The sequence below is a fragment of the Musca domestica genome, unplaced genomic scaffold (assembly GCF_030504385.1).
Source record: "Musca domestica strain aabys unplaced genomic scaffold, Musca_domestica.polishedcontigs.V.1.1 8, whole genome shotgun sequence".
NCBI classification, from domain to species: domain Eukaryota; kingdom Metazoa; phylum Arthropoda; class Insecta; order Diptera; family Muscidae; genus Musca; species Musca domestica.
Window position 1 is genome coordinate 11,801,312 of NW_026712409.1, and position 22,659 is coordinate 11,823,970.

General features: G+C 36.4%; 2 protein-coding genes across 3 annotated transcripts in view; both read right to left on the reverse strand.

Moving 5' to 3' along the window:
- The window catches only part of LOC101891158 (diuretic hormone receptor), a 77,898-nt gene extending 61,223 nt beyond the window's left edge, over positions 1-16,675 (reverse strand). Inside the window, exon 1 of the mRNA XM_020034707.2 lies at positions 15,837-16,675. The gene's annotated coding sequence lies outside the window, so the exon portion shown is untranslated. The remainder of the gene's footprint in view (positions 1-15,836) is intronic.
- Positions 16,676-16,803: 128 nt separating this feature from the next.
- On the reverse strand, positions 16,804-22,194 carry LOC101889851 (regulator of nonsense transcripts 3B). Of its 2 annotated transcripts, XM_011298333.3 has the most exons (4): positions 21,944-22,190; positions 21,774-21,886; positions 20,517-21,710; positions 16,804-17,134 (listed from the first exon to the last, which is right to left on the reverse strand). In XM_011298333.3, the coding sequence occupies exons 2-4, from the start codon at positions 21,840-21,842 to the stop codon at positions 16,895-16,897; spliced, it is 1,503 nt and encodes a 500-aa protein (XP_011296635.1). In that variant the 5' UTR covers positions 21,843-21,886; positions 21,944-22,190; the 3' UTR covers positions 16,804-16,894. The 2 variants fall into 2 exon arrangements, with proteins under 2 accessions (XP_011296635.1, XP_058986921.1); XM_059130938.1 differs by having other exon boundaries at positions 21,774-22,194.
- Between the last annotated feature and the right edge of the window lie 465 nt (positions 22,195-22,659).

The following is a 22,659-nucleotide window of genomic DNA, read 5'->3' on the forward strand; positions in this document are numbered from 1 at the left end:
TTTAAAATAAATGTGCCTCACAAAATATTAAATACTATTGTCAATAACTCGTTTTGGCCCGATGGTGCCTTAGTAAAGGAATTTGTTTTCAGAGAACGTACTAAAACCCCTAGATCTGTGAATATTCCAACAGTATCAAAAAACTAAATGATGTCATATCTATACTATATCAGAATGTAAGAGGTCTTAACACTAAATTGAGTAATGTTTTCCTTAAAAGTGTATACTGCGAACATAAAATAATTGTTTTTACTGAAACTTGGCTCAAACCTGATATTCTTGATACAGAAATATTTCCCGATAATTATCTAATTTTAATTTTAATTTTTTTATTTATTTTATTTATTTTAATTTTAATTTTTGAAAAAATAAAACTATTTTAGCTTTGATGATTTAATGCATTCATCCATCCTTCCATCCATCAACATTTTTATTCATTTCCATTCAACCATTTAAACATTTTCTTTGAACAATTTGTCCTCCGGCCATGGCAAATGTTTACCACAATTAAATACTTTAATGGCCATTAAAATCACTCCTCGCAACTGTTTGGTACGCCCGCGGATAAATGTGAAATTTTTGTATTCGTGCCACCGTCACGCTGCTGCAATGGTGTGGTATGGCACGGCAAGTTACGGCACGGCACGTGTTCAAGTGGCTGTGCATTTTATGCGCTGCACTCTCACACACATGTACACACATATTTCGGGGTCACTTAAGGAATTTCCAAAGTAATCGCATTTATTAAATCATCATCCGTTGTGCAATTCTGGATAGTGTAAATGTGTGTGAGGGAGAGTATGTGTGTGTGTGTGCGTAACTATCTCTGTGTGTATCTTCGTGTGGCCACAAGCGGAGAATTCAAACAATTTCCCTGTGTGATATTTAACAGAATACTTTTGGTTGCAACCATTTGTCATTGGGGAGGTTGGGGGGTTGGTGGGAAACTGAATTAAAAGATTTAATGAGCGGAAGTGAAGATATGACAAAAAGTAATGCAGAGAGGATTTAAATGCGAATTTTTAAAGAGAGGGAATGCATTTTTCGAAAGAGATGATGGGATGGACCTTGTGAAAATTGTAAATTTAAATTCTTGACCTTGAGAAAATCTAAATGAAAATTTTAGACAAGAAGCAGACCAAACAGTCTCGGTTTTTTTCGAGAATACATTTTCAAGAACCTAACAAAAAGTTCTTGCAAAATTTGAAGAGAACCGAGTGTTTATTTCGGATTTTATGATCGTTTTGGTTATGAAAAATGTTGACCCTTTGTGGGGAAGGTAACAGAAGAAATGGTGCGATCTCTACCATCTTTACAATAGATCTTGTGTTGAGAGAAATATTGAGATGTGCCTAGTCTGGATGGAGTCTGGTGTAAATTTCGCGTTTTATGAGCTTCATAGATATTCACAATGTTGACCCTTTGTGGGACAGGGAACAAAAGGGGTGGACGGACATATCCCTTCTTCACAGCAGATCTTGTGTTAGTAGAAATAATGTGATGTGTGAAATTGGAAGAGAACCGGATGTTTATTTCGGATTTTATGATCGTTTTGGTTATGAAAAATGTTGACCCTTTGTGGGGAAGGTACCACAAGAAATGGTCCGATCACTACCATCTTTACAATAGATCTTGTGTTGAGAGAAATATTGAGATGTGCCTAGTCTGAATGGAGTCTGATGTAAATTTCGCGTTTTATGAGCTTCATAGATATTCAAAATGTTTAGCCTCTGTGGGGGAGGTACCAGAAGGAGTGGTCCGATATATTCCATTTTCACACCAGAAAAATATTGTCATGTGTGAAATTTGAAGACAATCAGATTCATACATAACATTTTATAAAAATTAGAATTATTCAAAAATTTGACCCCTTGTGGGGGGAAGTACTTGATGGAGTGCACCGATATTGTCCATTTTCGCACCGGACCTAGCACTGATGCAAATATTTGGATACACAAAGTCGGAGCAAAATCGGATTATACTTTCTATTTCTTTGCAGTAAAACATTTTTTTTTATATTTCGACCTTTAGTGGGAGAGGTACCACAAGGGGTGGACCAATATTGCCCATTTCCGAAGTCGATCTAATATTAATACAGGGTGTAATTTTTACATTTTTTTTTTGAATATTTTATTGAATAAAAGCAAAAAATGTCGGAAACAGAACCAAATTTTAGAATAAATTTAAGTTTGTTCGAATTGGTCACCTTTTGCACGAATTATGGCCTTCAAACTGCCAATGAAAACATCACATGCTGCCCAAGTGTTGCTCTGCGGTATTTTGGCCCATTCGCTTCGAAGCGCTTGCTTGAGGTGATCGACACTTTGGTATTTTTTAGTGGCAAACTTGCTTTCCAAAATTCTCCAGACACAATAGTCCAACGGATTGGTATCCGGAGATTTCGATGGCCTTTGTGCGCTGGAAATGAAGCGAGGAACCTCATTTTGTAACCATTCTTGGTTGGCCCGTGCTGAGTGCGATGGTGCTGAGTCCTGTTGAAATGTCCAAGGTCTGCGGACAAATTGTTTGCGTGCCCAAGGCTTTAATACACCCTCCTGAATATTGCTATATTTTCTGATGCCAAGGCCAAGGATTAATACGAGCGTAGAGTGACCATCGGCTGTTATGGCGGCCCACACCATCACCATGGCCGGCTTGAGGCTTGAATTCTGGTGGCCAACGGAAGGTGCGCATTTTCAGCTGACCTCTTTGGCAAGTAAAGACGATCATTTTGTTTGTTTACAAACTGCTGGACAACGAATGTTTTCTCATCGGAGGAAACCAAATTCCAAATTCGACAATTCACCACTTTCGGCCAAGAGAAGCTATTCTTTAGCTCTTTTGAGTCTATTTGCTTTCGGTTGCGGTGTTCTTCCACTTTTTGGAATTTCAATGGCTTTACCCCGAGCTCATTTTTCAATATTTGCCGAATGGAATATTTCGATATGTTCAGCTCACGAGCCATTTTTCGGCCACTGCGACGCGGGTTTCGATCAAGTCGCTTCTTTACTTTTCGAATCAGTTCTGCAGATGTTGCTGTTTTCTTCCGTCCACTTCTTCGACGTCGGGTTATGCTACCAGTGTCACGGTAACGAGCGATGGTACTAGACACAAAAGATTTATTCTCATTTAAATGCTGAAGTGTCCTAACGATAGCCAGGCTTGAGGTTTTCCAGCCAAATATAAAGAAATCACGTTTGAATTCCATCACGAGTAACTTTTTTCTGGAAAATTCTTACGAAAATGCTTTTGTACGCTTGTAAACAATATAATTAGCTATCACTGGAATAATTTTAACAGCTGTCGGACGAGTGGCTTAGAAATGACGGCAGTCTGAAGTGGGTTGCAATTTTTTCATCTCACCCTATAATAATATTGGTATTTGCCAGTTTGGACCAAATCGGAGACTCCCTTCGAGACCTACCGTGCGCAATAGCCAGCTAGACGGACGGACGGATGGACGCACATCGCTAGATCGACTCCAAATGTCCTGAAACGGATTCGGTCCAAAGAGTCGTAGGGTCAAAAACCATTATTTCAAATTTTGGCCGTATCAAATGATATATACCCTCGCTAGCCATATTGCTGAGGGACCAAATCGACGTGCATGGTTTTTAAAGAATATATTTTCAAGGAGCCAACAATCATTTCTTTTTTCAGAGAATATTGTTTTAGGAACTAGTCAGACTAGATTTTAATAAAAAAAAAAAACATGCAAAACAGTCATGGTTTTTTCAATATTTTGTCGAAGTCCAAAAAGTGTTTTTTCAAGGCCCAAGCAAACGTGGATTTTTCAAAGAACTAGGAAGGAACTAAGATACATAGATTTATTAAAAATTCATTTTTGAAGGATCTAAGAAACTTAAATTTGTTAAAAATAAATTTTATACAAGTAAACAAAGGCTATAGTCGTGCGGGGCCGACTATGTAACAGCTGCACAATCAGGAAAATTTTTAGTTGTTGGTCCATTTCAACCCCTAATATATTGCGGACATCTGTGAAAACAATAGGACTAGCCCTTCTGAGCCCAACCCTACTCTTATGAAAATTTTCGTGAGGATCGAACGATATTTGCAATATTTATATAATATCCGCAACCTGTGTTGTAAGGTGAAAAAATATTACAAAATATTATAAGTCAAATTGAAAAAATCGCATGCGATAAAAAATATTAAGATATAAAAATATATCACAAAATACTACAAAATCTAAATTAATATCATTATTGGCATATTTTTCTGCGTATTTTTTTTTAGATTTTATACTTTTATGTCAAGAGGGCATTCTGAATTGACAAAATTTGTCAAAATTGGTCTAGCCATTCTTGAGATATTAGCATTCTAACTAACATCCCCTTCCTTTGTATATATATATTGTATATATATCGCTATATGTATCCGATATATTTACTATCGGCATCTACGTAACGGTCAGAATTGACCTGTTCCTCTATTTGTGATTTCGCCGGGATTAAAAATATTCGCAGTTTAATGGAAATTTTGACTTTTATTTAACACAAATGTTGTAGTCTATTTCAGCCACTAAATATTACCCGATGACCATCAAAATTGGAAGTCTTCTACCCAGCCCTAAGCTCTAGCCCCATGCTAACTTCCACGTCGATTGGTCTATAATTGCGGCCTGTAGAGCAACTGCAAAATCAGGAATTTTTTCAGTTTTTGGTCCATTTCAACCCCTAAATATTATGCAATCATCTCCAAAAGAAATTTGGTTCTATTCTGACCCTAGCCCCATCTTCATTCTAAATTTCGTGAAGATCGGACCATAATTGCGACCTGTAGAGTGATTACAAATTAATATGGACAGACGGACGGACGGACATACATAGCTAGATCGACTCAGCTCGGCGAGATAGGAAGATCCATATGTACTTTCCTATGTGGGAAACCAATATTTCGAGGTGTTACATAATTTTTGGCCCAATCAAACTTATAATACCCCCAACACATAGTGTTGTAGGGTATAAAAAAAGATTATTTCGAGTACTAAGCAATGGGATTATTATTTAGAATATTTTCCACATTTCTTGGCTTCTAATAATATTTTTCCTCAAATATTTGCCCTTAAAACTGTCTGACTTTAAGCTGTTACTCAAAATTTTAAAATTCCGAACTTTTTCACTTTCCATCTGCTGATCATCAAGAGCATTAAATTGAATTTTGTTTACATAATAATGCCACAAACTTTGGCAATTTGTCAAACTAATGTCGAAAAGATACAACTTGTTATGAAAACTACTGAAAGATGTGCCCACGCCATCAACAAAAGATAAATAAAATAAACAATGTAACTAAATAAACGGTTAGCTGGCTGGACATTATTAAATTTTGCCATTTAATAAACGTTGCTGTTGTTGTTGGCATTGTTGTTGTCTAAACATTGGCCACTATTGAGTGGCTAACCACATACGCACACACACACACACAACCGGAGAACTGCCAATAAAATATGTTTGGAACACAATTCACTTCCTGCACGTAGTACATGAATGGAGATGACACAGCATATGATGGGCCCACACTTATGGATGCTTATTCAATGTGCACGCACACACCCACACATACGCACACAAACTACAAGTTGCCTAAAGGCAAATTGTTAGAAACGCAAAAGAGAGGATCCCTATTTCAATGGTGAGAGTAAGTGGTGTTGGTACTTGAGTTTTTGTCCAATGTCCAATGCATATTTTGAAAACACTTTCCCACAATACATGGACACACATACACATACTCATACATATGTGCAGTTTATCTGTGGCCATTTCGGCCATTGTCACAATATAGCATGGAGCTTAAGGCACCCAATTCTCATACACTTACACACACATATACCCATGAACACTATTCTGAACACTTGTGACTTGCTCAGTTTGTTGTTTGCCTTTTGTTGTCCTTTCGCCATTTCCCATGTCATTTGTGTGTGTGTGCGTTTTTTTTGGAAGGATTCTATTTTGTCCGGTTTTTTTGTGAAACCTTGCAAAAATTCCTTAAAATCAAAGGCAACACAACACCACCCCCATCCACAAGAGTAAGAGTAACACAAACCTTAAATTTTAACAAAATAAACCAAATCTGTTTATGAGGGATGCGTTTCCGGAATTTTTGTTCTCTTTGGCCACATTTCATGGTCACATCGAGTGTAGCAAAACATCTTTGTTTCTCTCGCAGTAGTTAAGCAGTATGGGAACAAAAAAAAAAACACGAATGCAACCTCCATTATAAGCATTGTCAAAGCGGTCATGAATGTCCTGTTTCCGTTTCTGTTGTGGACAAGGCCACCCATCACACTACGAGGAAAAAACAATAGCGAATTACATGAGAAATCACAATTGCAAATACCCGCCATTGTTTTCTGTCTTATTCATTTATTCCTATGTTGTCTCTTCTTATTTGTCATCTCGGAAAATGGCTAATGTCAATTGGAAATAATGGAAAGGTTCTTAGTCTTTGGTTGGGCGAAAATATTAAGTTTGTACTAGTCCCTTTTACGGACTTTCTTTTAAAGAGTTCCAAATGAACGCGATTTTTTTCTTAAATTTAGTAGGATTTTTTAAAGAATTTTTGTCAAGGACTAAACAATTGTATTTTTTTTAGTTTTTTCATTCCTAGCCATATGACTAGAGAGGGTATTTGATACGAGCAAAACGTGCCTCATCGAAATAACGATTTTAGACCCTAGATCTCTTTGGACCAAATACGTTTTAGAACATTTGGAGTCGATCTAGCGATGTCCATTTGTCTGTCTTGTTAGCTGGTGAGCACGATAACTCTCGAAGGGAGTATCCGATTTGATCCAAACTTGGTACATCGTAATATTATTATCAAACTTAAATCGAATTCGGAGATGGGCAATATCTGTCCACTCTTTCTGGTAGAAGATAATTCGAAGATAATCAGACTCCCATCCAGGGGAGGCCAGAAGGGGATGTCTGATACCTACCATATTCACACCAGATCTTGCTTAAATAGAAATATTGGGATGTATGAAATTTCAAGAGATTCTGATGCTCATTTCGCGTTTTACGAGTTTCATGGATATTCAAAATATTGACCCTTTGTGGGGGAGGTACCAGAATGAGTGGACCGCCATATTCCATTTTCACACCAGGCTTTGGGTATTAGGATGTGTGAAATTTCAAGACAATCGGATTCTTACACTACATTTTATAAGCGTTACAATTTTTCAAAATTTTAACACTTTGTGGGGGAGGTAGTTGATGGAGTTTACCGATATTATCCATTTACGCACCTGACCTAGAACTGATGCAAATATTAGGATTAGCAAAGTGGGAGAAAAATTGGATTATTGCTTCTCTTTTTGTGCAGAGAATATATTTTTGAAAATGTCGACGTTTTGCGGGGAAGGTACCAGGAGGAGTGGACCGATATTGCCCATCCTAACACCAGACCTTGGGTTAAAAAAAATATTGGGATGTGTGAAATTTGAAGACAATCGGACATTTACGTCACAATTTGTTAGCGTGACTTATTTTAGGGGAGGTACCGATATTGTCCATTTTCCCACCTGACCTAGAACTGATGCAAATATTAGGATTAGCAAAGTGGGAGAAAAATCGGATTATTATTTCTCTTTCTGTGCACAAAATATATTTTTTGAAAATTTCGGGAGAGGTACCAGAAGGAGTGGACCAATATTGCTCATCTCGGAACTAGATCTATGTTTGATGAGAATATTAGGATGTACCAAGTTTTGACCAAACCGGAATTATCGTGCGCACCAGCCAGACAGACAGCCAGAATGTCCTTGAACGGATTTGGTCCAAAGAGACCTAGGGTCTGAAACCGTTCTTTCGATGAGGCACGTTTTAACCGTATCAAATGATATATACCCTCTCTAGCCATATGGCCATACCTTGTAGCCTATTACTTAAAAATCAATTTTACCATTTTAGTATCAAATTGCCCACAAAACCTCCACCAAAAATGTTAATACGCCCACCAATCCTTCAATTCAAACTTAAATATATTTCAAAATAAATATTTGGTTTGTTATATCCTTCCCATTTAATAACCGTACAATTTTCCACATTTATGAAACCTACAAACACCAATCTACCTACACACAAATTTTATTACCCAACATAAATTTTATTAAAAATGTCAAATTTATTGGCTCTCAAGAACCCCCTCTGGGGTAATGAATATGCCATGTAAATTTCAGATACAATTTGCCCACCAAATATCAGAGCGCCAATAAAGTGTTACATTCTCTCGACGATGATTTTCGGCGTAATAAAATGTATGGCCAAACCGGTTAAATATTCATGCCAAAAAAGTGTAGAACATTTTTTTAACATTTATAGTTAACAATTTTGTACCTTTCGTTGCTTTTTTTTGGGGAAAGGATTCAAACCATTTGGCAATTGCAATTTTATGACCCAGTTAACATATCACGCATAAATTGCTGGGTGAAATAATAAAATTGGCCATATTAACGGTAAAATGCTTTCATGAGAGAATGAGGTGAAGGAGAGAGAAGGAAAATTCCCTTTGGAAATGATGTCATAAAATTTGAGGATGAGAGCTCTTTAAAGAGAAATTTAAATGCAAAATACCATTTGGCAATATTGTACGTTTAATTATGACTTTTAACGGTATTTCGCATAAGTACACACTGTTTACGTGGGTATTTGCATATGTAGTTGATTTTATTCGCAATATATATGTATGTGTATGAAGCTTTGCTGACAATGCGACACTTGACGAAAATACTTGGAGATTATCTTTACTACCCAACATATTGTATAGTTAAAAATCAGATAACAAAGATTGAACAGTTTGTGTTTGTATTTCTGTTAAATGTCATGCTCGTAGCTTAGAAATGAAGTCGGTTTTTATAGCCAACACAACTTAGAAAGTTTATAAGGTAAATGTTTTTCTCAGCATATAGTTCAGACCTTATTGGTAGGTTATCGCGATATACAAAGTTTGATCTATATAGTGGACTGCGTTCAGTATATATAACTGAGGACATTATGAGAAGATTTTTCCAAAAAAAAAAAATCGTATTTTTTTTAAGTAAAAATTTAAGAAATTCCTTTCAGAAAACAATGGAAAAAAACAAGTTAACTAGTATCAGTCGGTTTTGCCGACAGATATATACCCCAGCCTTGAGTTATGATTATTCATACTGTTGACCCTTTATGATTCCGAAGCAGTTGGCCGACATTGTCCAATTCGTATCTCACCTAAGTCTGATATAAATATTACAACGCAACCAACTTCAGACTGCTGCCATTTCTAAGCCACTCCGATAGCTGTTAAAATGATTCCAGTGTGGGCTGTCACTGGTTGCTGCGCACGGTAACTCTCGAATGGAGTATCCGATTTGATCCAAACTTGGTACATCGTAATATTATTATCAAACTTAGATCGAACTCGGAGATGGGCAAAATCTGTCCAACCCCCCCCCCTTAAAAAAACACAGTTTTTCAAAGAAAATAATTTACTCCACAGAAAGAGAAAGGAAAATCCAATTTTGCTCCAACATTGCGAATCCTAATATTTCCATCAGTTCTAGACCAGGTGCGAAAATGGACAATTTCGATCCACCCCATCAAGTACCTCCCCCACAAAGGGTAAAAATTTTGAATAAGTATAACTTTTATAAAAAGTGATGTAAGCGTCATATTGTCCTCAAATTACACACATCACTATATTTTTATAAAAACCAAGGTCTGGTGTGAAGATGGAATATATCGTTCTGGTACCTCCCCCACAAAGGACCAACATTTTGAGCATCCATGAACCTCGAAAAGCACGAAATTAAAATCCGATTCCATTCAGACTTGGCACATCTCAATATTTCCATAAACACAAGATCTGTTATAAAGATGGCGGAGATCGGACTTCCCCCACATAGGGTGTGATTTCTTTATATTTGGCTGGAAAACCACAAGTGGCTATCGTTTGAGCACTCCAGCATTTAAATGTGAATAAATCTTTTGTGTCTCGTACCATCGCTCGTTACCGTGATACTCAAGTCTGGGAGAGTAGCCTGACGTCAAGGAAGTGGACGAAAGAAAATAGCAACATCAGCAGAAATGGTTCGAAAAGTAAAGAAGCGACTTGATCGAAAACCGCGTCGCAGTGGCCGAAAAATGGCTCGTGAGCTGAACATATCGCAATATTCCTTTTGGCAAATATTTAAAAATGATTACCCCGAGCCATTGAAATTCCAAAAAGTGCAAGAACTTACACCGCGACAGAAAGAGAATAGACTCAAAAGAGCTAAAGAGTTGCTTCGCTTGGCCGAAAGTTGTGAACTACCGAATTTGGTTTTCTCCGATGAGAAAACATTCGTTGTCCAGCAGTTTGTAAACAAACAAAATGATCGTGTTAACTTGCCAAAGAGGTCAGCTGAAAATGTGCACCTTCGGTTGGCCACCAGAACTCAAGCTCCGGCCATGGTGAGGGTGTGGGCCGCCATAACAGCCGATGGTCGCTCTTCGCTCGTATTAATCGAACATGGCATCAGAATAAATGTCGAATGTTATCGCGAAAATATTCTGGAGGGTGTATTAATGCCTTGGACACGCAAACATTTTGGCCGCAGATCTTGGACATTCCAACAGGAGTCAGCACCATAGGACTATTTTGTCTGGAGTATTTTGGAAAGCAAGTTTGGCACTAAAAAATACCAAAGTGATCACCTTATGCAAGAGCTTCGCCGCGAATGGGCCAAAATACCGCAAAGCAACATTTGGGCAGCGTGTGACGGTTTCATTGGCCGTTTGAAGGCCATAATTCGTGCCAAAGCCGATCAATTCGAACAAATCTAAATTTATTCTAAATTTTGATGCTATTTCCAACATTTTTCAAAAAAAAAATTCAAAAAAAAATTAAAAATTTTTTTGGGCCATCTAGGTCCAAGTTTTTGTATAGCCCAATGATATTAGTGACATTATACACCGGAATCGTTTCAAATTTGGTATTTGAAGTTCGTAATTGATATTACAGCCTATGACAGAAAATTGTCTGTTCAGGTCCACGTCATCGTATAGACCCAAATACATCGGCTACATTCGGTATTTTTAAGATTTTATCAGAATTTTTAAAGGATTTTATTTTTTTTTTTTAAATTGCCAAATTCTTTCCAAATGGTGGAGGGCATTCAAAGTTTGGCCCGGTCGAACTTATAGCTTTTTAATTGTTTTTTTTTTTTTTTTGTGGAATGGAAGCAATTAAACATTGTGTATTAGCAACCATCTGAATAAGCCATGAAATGAAGGATATTTATTTCTGCTACTTCGTAAGTTCTTTCTTGAGGTCTCACGGCGTTAAATCTTCAAAGCAAAAAAAAAAAAAAACAACAAAATGTCTTTAAACGTTTTCCAATGTTTAATTCCTGTGGTTTACCACCAAAAAGGTTCTAGAAAAGAAAAGGAATGTGTGGAAAACCTAAACATAATGTGGGAAGAGAGTGAAATATGCCACGGCATAGAAAGAGAGAGAGGTGGCACATAAAATAAGCCAGCGATTATGGGAATTACACCCCAGATGATAGTTTACAATAAAAGCAACAACACTAAAGATTCTGCTTTGTTCATGGCTCGTAAAGCGGTAATGTTGGTGGTAGCATAAATTTTCGACACTCCCACATCTTTATAGAGGGAACTTTATAACCCTAACATCCACTAAAGGTTACTTGTAGATACATATTTTCTCATTCCTCTTGTGGAAAAAATGTTAAGGAAAATTGGTACATAACGCCAAAAGAAACCAGTAAAAAAAGTCTTAAAGTTGGGCGGGGCCGACTTTATTATACCCTACATCACTTTGCTAATTTAGTAGAGCTCCACATAACAATTAAAAGTTTTTATGGAAGAATTCAATCATACACCCTATGATTATAAATATAATTTAAAGTCCAAAAGACTAAATATGCTGAAGTATTTGTATGCTTTAAATTCGGACTTGTATTGCCCATTTGATATATATATGGGAGCTATATCCAAATCTTAACCGATCTTTATAAAATTTTGCAAAGATATTTCTGAGCTTTATTTGATATATTTCCCTGAATATCGTTGTTACGGAGTGCATATTACGGCTGTGGGTAACAAATATAACAAATCGGATGAACAATATATATGGGAGCTATGGCTATACCTGAACCGATCTTTACCAAATTTGACATACTAGCTTCTAGACTCAATTCGGTCGTATGTGCAAAATTCCCTCCCATTTGGAAATATTAGACGTTTGGTGCACAATAAAAGGTAAATCGGACGAAGTTATATATGGGAGATAAATCCAAATCCGAACTGATCTCGATAAAATTTAGCAAAGGTATTTCTGAGCTGTATTTGATATATTTCCCCAAATATTGTTGTTACAGAGTGCATATTACGGCTGCGGAGGACAAAAATAACAAATCGGATGAACAATATATATGGGAGCTATAGCTATATCTGAACCAAATTTGGCTTACTTATTTTCAGACCTAATTTGGTTGTATGTGCAAAATTCCATACTATTCGGGCTGATATTACACGTCTGGTGCACAATAAAAGGCAAATCGGACGAAGATATATATGGGAGCTATATCTAAATTTTTACCGATTATCTCCAATTTCAATAGGGTTTGTCCTTGGGCCAAACAAATGATTTGTGCAAAATTTCATCTGGATCGGGCAATAAATGCGATCTGTACTTTGTTCACAAAAATACATGGACAGACGGACGGACATGCATAAATCGACTCAGAATGTGATTCTATGCAGATCATCAAAAGGAACTATGGGTCTATCCGTTTGCCTCTTAAAAACAAATGTACAAAGACATAATACCCTGACCACCTTGTGGTGTAGGATCTAAATAGGTATTATGGATATAATCATTATGTAGCATCTTTATTTCACCTGTGAAATATTTAAAAATTTTTGAAATGTTTTTTGTTTTGCTTCTATTCGCCATAACAGACCACCTAACTATATAATCTCTTTTGTCAGCTTGCAGTCAACAAGTCTATGGAAAGTCATTCCCTGCACGTGTGCCTTTCGTTTGCTCCAACTAGATTTCAGTTTATCACCCATAAAACTAAAGCAATTTTTGCCAAAAACCTTTGTCGGCAAAAAAAAAAAAAAAAACAAAACAAATGAAAACAACGACATGAATAATAAATACGGCGTGCAGTTCCTCCTCTAAAACCCATTTTGAAAATCTAGGCTCTAAACATGTTGCCTGGGCAGGCAGGCAAAAGGATTCATCAGTTTTCATTCTTTTTTTCACTTTACGAGTGCTTCACGTTTTATGGTCATTGAGTTCGCCATAAATATGCCGACGTAGTCAGTCAGTCATTTTGTTGAATGGTTTAGTGTTTTCGCTTGAAGTGACCGCATATTTAAAACTTTAAGTAGAATTGCTGTGGAAGTTTTGGGAAATATATGTATGATGGAAGGTTGATCTGTGTTGAGTGAAATTATTGGGAAAAGCAGGTCAACATTAGAAAAATTTAAATTGAAGAGGCGGCTCAAGTTTTAAGTGATGCATTAAATGACCATATATTTAGATTGGAATTTCAGAAAAATCAGATTGACTTAAAAAAGAGGGGGAAGATAAAAATATAAGAAATTTATATTTATTTGGGTTTCCAGTAATATTTACTCTACAAATGCTTTAAAGAGGGTATAGCAGATTTTGATTTAGAAACCTAACTTTTTCAGATGTAATTCGAAACATTTTAATTGTGATTTTGGAATTTCATTTGTGATTCGTAACATTTGTATATATTGTATCATTATTTCATTCGTATTAATTTTTCCAATCTTTAGTTCGAATGATTCCATTTAAAATTCAAAATTTTTAAATTCCAAACAAAAAAGTAAAAACGTCAAGTGCCGAACTTTTCATACCCTTCACCAGGGGGTAAGGAAAATATTTTTAAAAACCCGATTGTCGGGAGCTGTGGTTATATCGAGGCTATGTAAAAGCGTGGAACTATATGGAATATGTTCTGTCAACGGATTCATCCACTACGAACTACTAATACCGAATTTTTAACAAATACAGGGGGAGATAAAAAACAAAAGTCAACGCCATTATTTTTATAGTTTCTTTTAAATTTTATTGAATGAAAGCAAAAAAATTTGTCGGAAATAGCATCAAATTTTAGGATAAGTTTAGATTTGTTTGAATTGGTCACCTTTGGCACCAATTATGGCCTTCAAACGGCCAATAAAACCGTAACACGCTGCCCGAATGTTGATCTGAGGTATTTTGGCTCATTCCCGGTGATCGACGCTTTGGTATTTTTTAGTGCCAACCTTGCTTTCCAAAACACTCCTGACACAATAGTCCAACGGATTGGTATCCGGAAATTTTGGTCGCCGATGTGCCCTGGAAATAAAGCGAGGAACCTCATTTTGTAACCATTCTGGGGGGGCCCGTGCTGAGTGCGATGCTCCTGAGTCCTGTTGGAATATCCAAGGTCTGCGGCCAAAATGTTTGCGTGTCCAAGGCTTGCGGCAGAATTTTTCCCGATAATATTCGGCATTTATTCTGATGCCACGGTCAATTAATACGAGCAGAGAGCGACCATCGGCTGTTATGGCGGTCCACACCATCACCATGGCCGGTGCTTGAGTTCTGGTGGCCAACCGAAGGTGCACATTTTCAGCTGACCTCTTTGGCAAGTAAACACGATAATTTAGTTTGTTTACCAACTGCTGGACAAGAATATTTTTTTTTTTCTCATCGAAGACGGTGAAAACCAAATTCGGCAGTTCACCACTTTCGGCCAAGCGAAGCAACTCTTTAGCTCTTTTGAGTCTATTTTCTTTCTGTTGCGGTGTAAGTTCTTGCACTATTCGGAATTTCAATGGCTTTACCCCGAGATCATTTTTTTAATATTTGCCGAATGGAGTATTGCGATATGTTCAGCTCACGAGCCATTTTTCGGCCTATGTGACGCGGCTTTACTTTTGGAAACCGTCTCTGCTGATGTTGAAAGATTATTGAAAATATTCCACAGTCGTTTTGACATTAGAAATTGAATTACCTTATTACGTATGCGCCTCTCTTTACGACGTTCCTCCCTTTGCTTTTCATTCAGCAAAGCTAAAAAAAAATTTTGATATCATTATCCAGCTCTCCATCCCTTCATATAATTATCCATTTTAAAATTACAATGCGTTTTGTTTAAGAACTCAGAAGATCATGTTGCCACATAATCCACTAAATAAAAGATTCCACAAATATCTGAAATTCTGCAAGTCCAAAACATGTCGAAAAATCTTCTATTAAAAGACCGAAAATATTGCTCTAGAAGATAAGCAAAACATTTAAAATAGTAGGTCTTCCAACAGTTCCTACGAAATCTTCGTTAAGAAGTCAACCCGTTTTTCTATAATAGACATTACATTTTACTCGAAGAAGATAGAAACTATTATCAAAGAATTAAAGATTGCCAAAAACTATCCACAAATAAAAGAAAGACTTCCACGAAATCTTCGTTTAGAAGCCAGAAGTTCTTTTCAGAGAAGACAGAAACTCTTGTCAAAGAATTCCACACAGTCTTGTGGCAAAAATGTATAAGAACTTCCCATTAAAGACCATAACGTTTTTTACAAGTTTTCCATATAAAGTATCATAAGGCTTACTCATGTAGGACGGCAATTGTTTGTAATAATTCAAGGGTTAATTTAAGATTTGAACCATAGTACTGAGTTCACACAATTGAAAAACAAACCTTCAAAAATTAATAAATTTTCTATTTTTATGCAAATGATCCAAGTAATGCCTAGTTAGTCTACCAATTAAAATTAATGAGTAAATTATGTAAAATAAATTACCTTTTTCTGTTGCTTAATCCGTCCTAGTCTGTTGGGAAATTTATTCTTATCCTTAATGATGATGGCAAATGTAGCAGACGAAATTTCAACGTTTTTCTTTTTAATTTGCTAATGTAGAATGCAACAACAATAGCAGCAACAACTTTTCACTCATAACAGATTTCATTTTTAATAATTTGCATTCGTTTTCATATTCATCTATTTTCATTTTTTTAACAATTTCATTTATTTTTTAAGAGACTTCACTTAGTGAGATCCAGCCTCATTATTATTATCCTTTTGGAATTGTTATATCTTCATTTGAAATTCCATTAAACTAAATTCACTTTATCATTATCATCATTATTATCATTGCATATCAATTACATGCCTCCTTAACATTTCATTTCATCCATTCTTTGCTTTCACTTTTTCCCCCACTTCATTATTTTTTATATCATGATTATTATTATTCCTTTTTTGTTTCTTGTGTATTTGTTTCAAAAGAAATGCATCTATTCAAAGAATTTTAAATGGGCGCCAGTTTAAATTTTATCCTTTTTGAAATATTCCTTATGGTCCTCCGTTTAATGTATCAGTTTGAACCGTATGCTTCTGACTCCCGCAATAGACTGATTTCATATCAACAAAACATTTTATTACAAAGAAACCATCTGTCCAATGTCTGCGCCTGTGGATGGGCCAGCTGTTTACAGAGCTTTCAAAGTTTTATGGCAATGCATGCAACAGGTGTTATAAGCCAAAAGCTTTTGTGGATGTTTTGTTTGGAATCCAAGGACACAAAATCCATATCATGGATAAAACATTGCATGGGATCTACTTGCAATCCATAAAAAGTAGCTTGGCTTCTACAACATCCACTTGTAGTCCATAACATCCATACACAATCCACATAATCCTTGCTTAGGATAAAAGCTCGGAGAATATAAGAGAATTGCTTTTCCCCGAAAAAAGTTTTGAGTGGTACTTATTGTTGTTTAAAACCATTTATTTTTGAAATATTATGTTTGCATATAGTAACGTTCATAATGTGGATGACTCAAAAGTATTTATATTTTTCATGCCGTTGCTTGATAATCATCTTCACTGCCAGCATCTTTTGTTGTGGATTTCCTACGATTTTTGGAACGCTCGGAATAACGTTGTACCTTTTTGTGTCGTGGCTGTTCATCCTTTTTAGCAGTCTCACAATCGGATTGCGAAAGACTTCGTACATCCTTGGAGGTTGAATTCGAATCGCTTTCTTCGGATAAACGTAGACGTGGCTTGGGTTGATAGATTGCAATCGATGGACGATCCTGGAATGGGAGAAAAGATAGGAATATGAAATCATATGTAACTAGCATGGTCTTCTCGCAGTAAATCATAGTTAACTAGGTAGATTGCTCAATGAACATCAAAGCATATGCTGAAAATATCAAAAAACTTCCTAACTAGTTAAAAAATGTCAGTCGGGTTTGCCGACAGATGTATACCCTCAGCCAATGTTCGTTTATTTAAATGTATTTTGACTTCTGTTATTATTATTCAAATTGTTGACCCTTTATGGCGTAGGTTCCGAAGGAATGGGTCAATATTGTCCATTTCGTATCTGACTTAAATAAATATGATACAAATATTGCGACGTGCCAGGTTTGGACTATATCGACTACTTCTTTCGTGTTATATGAAATATGTGATAATTTTTTTGAAAATGTTAAAAGTGTGCTCGAGTTGCCATATATAGTCGACAGAAGTATTCTATTTTCATACCTCATCTAATACAGATAAAAATTTTGGTTTAGGCAAAATTACAAGAATATCGAACATTTATGTCCAAATTTATGAGAAATCATAAATTCCAGATGCATCTCCGGTTCCTGGTTGAGAGAAATATTAAAATATAGCAATTTGTAAAGAAGCGCTGACTTGCTTCGCAAGTTATGACAGATACAAATATTGAAAATTGTGACCCTTTGTGGGCGAGGTACCAGAAGACATTGGCAGATATATATCATCTTCACAACAGATCTTGCATTAGAAAAAATATTTGGATGTGTGAAAAATGTTGAAAAGAGTTGGATGCCTTTCTCGCTTTCCCAATTATGTTGCAACATGATTTTTGTTTTCCAAAAATCTAGAACCCTATGTGGGGGAGGTAACAGAAGAAATGGTCCGATCTCTACCATCTTTATAACAGATCTTGTGTTGATGGAAATATTGAGATGTACCAAGTCCGAACGGAATCGAATATTAATTTGGCGTTTTATAAGCTTCATTGGAATTCAAAAGTTCGACCCTTTGTGGGGGAGGTACCAGAAGGAGTGGACCGATATATTCCATCTTCACAGCAGATCTTGTGTTAGTAGAGACAATGGGATGTGTGAAATATGAAGAGAACGGGATACTTATTTCCGATTTTATGATCGTTTACGTTATTCAAAATGTTAATCCTTTGTGCGGGAGGTACAAGATGGAAGGGTCCGATCTCTATTATCTTTATAAGTGATCTTGTGCTTATAAAAAATATTGAGATGTACCAAGTCTTGATGGAATCGGATGTTAATTTCGCATTTTTATGAGTTTCGTGGATATTTAAAAATTTGACGCTTTGTGGAGGAGGTACCAGAAGGGGTGGACCAATATATTCCATCTTCACAGCAGACCTTTACTTAATAAAAATATTGGGATGTGTGTAATTTGAAGAGAACCGGATACTTATTTCGGATTTTATGATCGTTTTGGTTATTCAAAACATTGTCCCTTTGTGGGGGAGGTACCAGAAGGAAGCGTCCAATCTCTACCATCTTTATAAGAGATCTTGTGTTTATGATAATATCGAGATGTGCGAAGTCTTTATGAAATCGGATGGTAATTTCAAGTTTTATGAGCTTCGTGGATATTTAAAAATTCGACGCATTGTGGGGGAGGTACCAGAAGGAGTGGACCAATATATTCCATCTTCACACCAGACCTTTGCTTAATAAAAATATTGGGATGTGTGAAATATAAAGAGAACCGGATGATTATTCCCCATTTTATGATCGTTTAGGTTATTCAAAATTTTGACCTTTTGTGCAGGAGGTGCCAGAAGGAATGGTCCGATCTCTACCATCTTTATAACAGATCTTGTGTTGGTAGGAATATTGAGATGTGCCCAGTCTGAATGGAATCGGGTGTTAATTTCAAGTCTTATGAACTTGGTGGATATTTAAATTTTTGACGCCTTGTTGGGGAGGTACAAGAATATATTGTCCGATATATTTCATCTTCACACCAGACCTTTGCTTAATAAAAATATTGGGATGTATGAAATTTTGAAGACAATCGGATTCCTACATCACATTTTATAAGAGTTGTAACTATTCAAAATGTTGACCCTTTCTGGGGGAGGTACTTGATGAGTGGGCCGATATTGTTCATTTTCTCACCTGATCTAGCACTGACGCAAATATTGACATTTGCAAAGTTGGAGGAAAAATCCTTCCTCTTTCTTTGCAGAATTTTTTTTTTTTTTTTTTTTTTGAAAATGTTGACCTTTTGTGGGTAAGTTCCAGAAGAAATGGACCAATATTGCTCATACCTGAACCCGATCTAAGTTTGATAGATTGAAAGACCATATGGAATCAGAATTCCTTAAAACGCCACAAAATCTCATGGAATTTAAACTTTATGTGGAAAGCTATTTACATGTAGAATACCAGAGGGACCTCGAATGGAAAGAAAGCGTTTTGCTAAAAGACCAAAAATCCTATTATAGAAGACCAGCAAAACTTAACTAAAATAGAAGGTTTTCCAACACTTTTCTACGAAATCTTCGTTAAGAAGCCAAACGATCCTCAAGTTCTACTCGGAGAAGACAGGAACTCTTATGAAATAATTAAAGATTGTCGAAAACTTCCAACAAATAATAGAAAGACTTCCACAAAATTTTTGTTTAGAGTTCCAGAGAAGACAGAAGCAGTTGACAAAGAATTCCACACAGTCTTCCGGCAAAAAATGTATATGAACTTCCCAGACCACAATGTTTTCTACCAGTTTCCTCTAGTAGATACTAGATGGGTTTCTCAAAAAGACCATAAAATCTCTTAGAAATATGGAAAGATTCCTTCTGGGGTATCAAATGGCTTACTCATGTAGGACCGAAAGTATTTCTTATAGAAAATGATTATGTTTTCTCGTTGAAGCATAGGTAGTCCAACCATAGAAAAGTGAAGGTCTTCTCACAGAGTAAAAGAAATTCATCATTCAGAGGAAAACGTCTTTTTCAAAGAATTCCACAACGTCTTCTGGCAAAAATGTATAAGGACTTCCCATGGGTTTCTACCAGTTTCTCTGGTATATACCAGATGGGTTTCTCAAAAAGACCACATTATCCTTAAAAAGGTAGAATGATTTCTTATAGGTTATCAGAAGAAAATTATCAAACAGAAAATTATATAGTTTTCTCGTTGAAGCCTAGGTACTCCAACCATAGAAAAGTTCGTATAAACGTATAGATGTGATAAACAAGCTAAAAGAACTCTGAGGTACCTTCCCAGACCATACTAAGATAGTCTTTCTAAATTGGAGTTGATCGTGTCTTTCTTGTCTCGAGCTGAAAGGAGTCTTTCAAGACATTGAAAATTTAAGAACATATGGTACTCTCATAGTAGACTAACATTTCGGACGGCTTTCCCCTAAGGAAAGAAATGGAATTACCTTATTACGTATGCGTCTTTCTTCACGACGTTCCTCCCTTTGTTTTTCAGTCAGCGAAGCCAAGAATTCTTTGCTATCATTATCCAACTCTCCAGTGGCTGCCTTGATTTGTGAAACATCAGATTTATGAGAAGATTCCTGGGACTTGTCCAAATCCTCTTTACATTTGTTTACATCACTATTACTACCGGTGACTTTATCGACTTGGCCATCTGCCGCTGATGTGGCCGGTGGTACAGTGAGAGTATTGGCCGCAGTAATAATGAAATTCCTAACAGATTCGGTAAGCATATCCACAGCTTTCGATTTCTTAAGTATTTCAATGGGTTTATTGGGCTCTGCTGAGGACGAAGTAGCTTTGACATCACTCTCTTTCGATGAAGTCTCCAAAGGTTTTCCTTCTGCTTTTGCTTTGCCTTGAGTGGCATCTTCGGTGGACGTCGTTTTTGCCGGCTCAGTATCTTTAGTATTTTGCATTTCCTTTTGGGCTTTCTTCTTTTGCAAATATGCCTCATGGCGTAAACGATTGCGTTCATCTCTACGACGTGCCCGAGCATTCTTGGGCTTCTGTTCCGCGTTATCCGCTGCCTTGTTCGAGTTATCCGAAGTTAAAACCTTAACCGGTTGACTTGGTGTAGGCGCAGCCTGTTTGCGTTTCTCCTTCTCTTTCTCCTCCTCACGACGTTTCTTCTTTTCGGCAGTACGTTTTTTGGATTCCTCGCGATGTTTTTCCCTTTTGTTGGCCAAATACTGCAGCAAAGGTGTTGAGGTAATTTCTTCCTTTTTGGGATTCAAAGAGAATTCCAATTTACTTTCACCTCCCTTGGCAGCGGCTTCACGATCTTCTTCCAATTTCTTGAGGAATTGTTGATAGTGTGACTCCTGCTCAATGGTATTCACTTTGCTGTCACTGTTACGTGATTTATTTTTCAGGAAACCCTGGAATGGGGCGAATTCCACAATGGCGGCATATTCATTGCCCTTGTTGTCTACAAACACATAACCATCAAATCGGTCGCGGAACAAAAACACATCCTTGGGATTCTTCAATGTTATGTAGGCCCGACAAGTGGCATCAAAGCCCAGTGACCAATCTGCGGCAGCAAAGTAATAGAAGTCATGTTCAGGCAGTGGATCAATTTGCTTCAGGAACTCATCCTCAGTCATGGTCGGCGGCAGATGACGTATTACAATCTAAGAATATAAACTCATCTTAAATAGTGTCTCTCTTAGTTTAGAAAAATCTACAATGCTCACCTTTGTTGGAGGTTTGTCGCGGTTTCTATCGCGTTTGGACTTCTTGGAGGATTTTTCGTCCTTGGCCATGATTTTTCGAGAAGTCTTCCCAAATGTCTTTCAATCTTTGAGCTCTGCTCAATTGTCCCAATTGAATATATACTTTTTTGGAAATTTGTGATTTTACTCACTGTTTTTCCAATATATGAATATCCTGATGATCCTATTGAACCAATGTGTCCAATTTCAAAGTTCTTCTTGTACGGAGGTGGTTCAGCTGCTTCCAAAACGTTGACGTTGGGAAACCAAAATGAAAGACGTCCCAAACGAAAGAAATAAGAAAAACAAATAGCCCGATAAAAAATAAACAGAAAGCAAGATCCCCGAGTTTACGAATGAGTGTAAAGCATAACGCCGAGTACCTCTGTTGTTTACGAACGAGATATGAGGAAAACGATATCAACTGGAAAATTCATTAAATGAGCGAAAAAATCGCCATGAAATCATAGGGTGAGAAAAATAGAAAAACGTTAGAAACAAGCAGTAGGGATTTGTAGATCGTTTTTACCTCACAATCAAGTGGTTTTTACATCTTTCCGACAGAAAAAAAATGTTTCGGGCAAATATATCATATTTCGTTGTTACAAGCGAAAACAAAATTTATTGAAATAAAAAAATGGATAACGAAAATCGGTTTTTGTATTGAAGATTCATTTCACGCAGAGACTACCTTTTACATTTACATAAAGCTTGACATTTTTCTGTAATCGTGGTAATATAATTACAATATTTTGGACAATATTAATATATGTTTAAATTTAAGAAAAAAAAAAACCCTGAAGACTTCAAAATTTAATAATAAAGTTAAAAAATACGTACACATTTTCAAAGTTGGCAGTTGTGTGTT

Excerpts from the sequence above, each read along its gene's own strand:
- LOC101889851 (XM_059130938.1), bottom strand. The coding sequence starts at position 21,842 with ATGGCCAAGGACGAAAAATCCTCCAAGAAGTCCAAACGCGATAGAAAC. Across the intron at positions 21,711-21,773 it reads GCGACAAACCTCCAACAAAG|ATTGTAATACGTCATCTGCC; the intron begins GTGAGCATTGTA and ends TTATATTCTTAG. Across the intron at positions 17,135-20,516 it reads AAAGACGCATACGTAATAAG|GATCGTCCATCGATTGCAAT; the intron begins GTAATTCCATTT and ends CTCCCATTCCAG.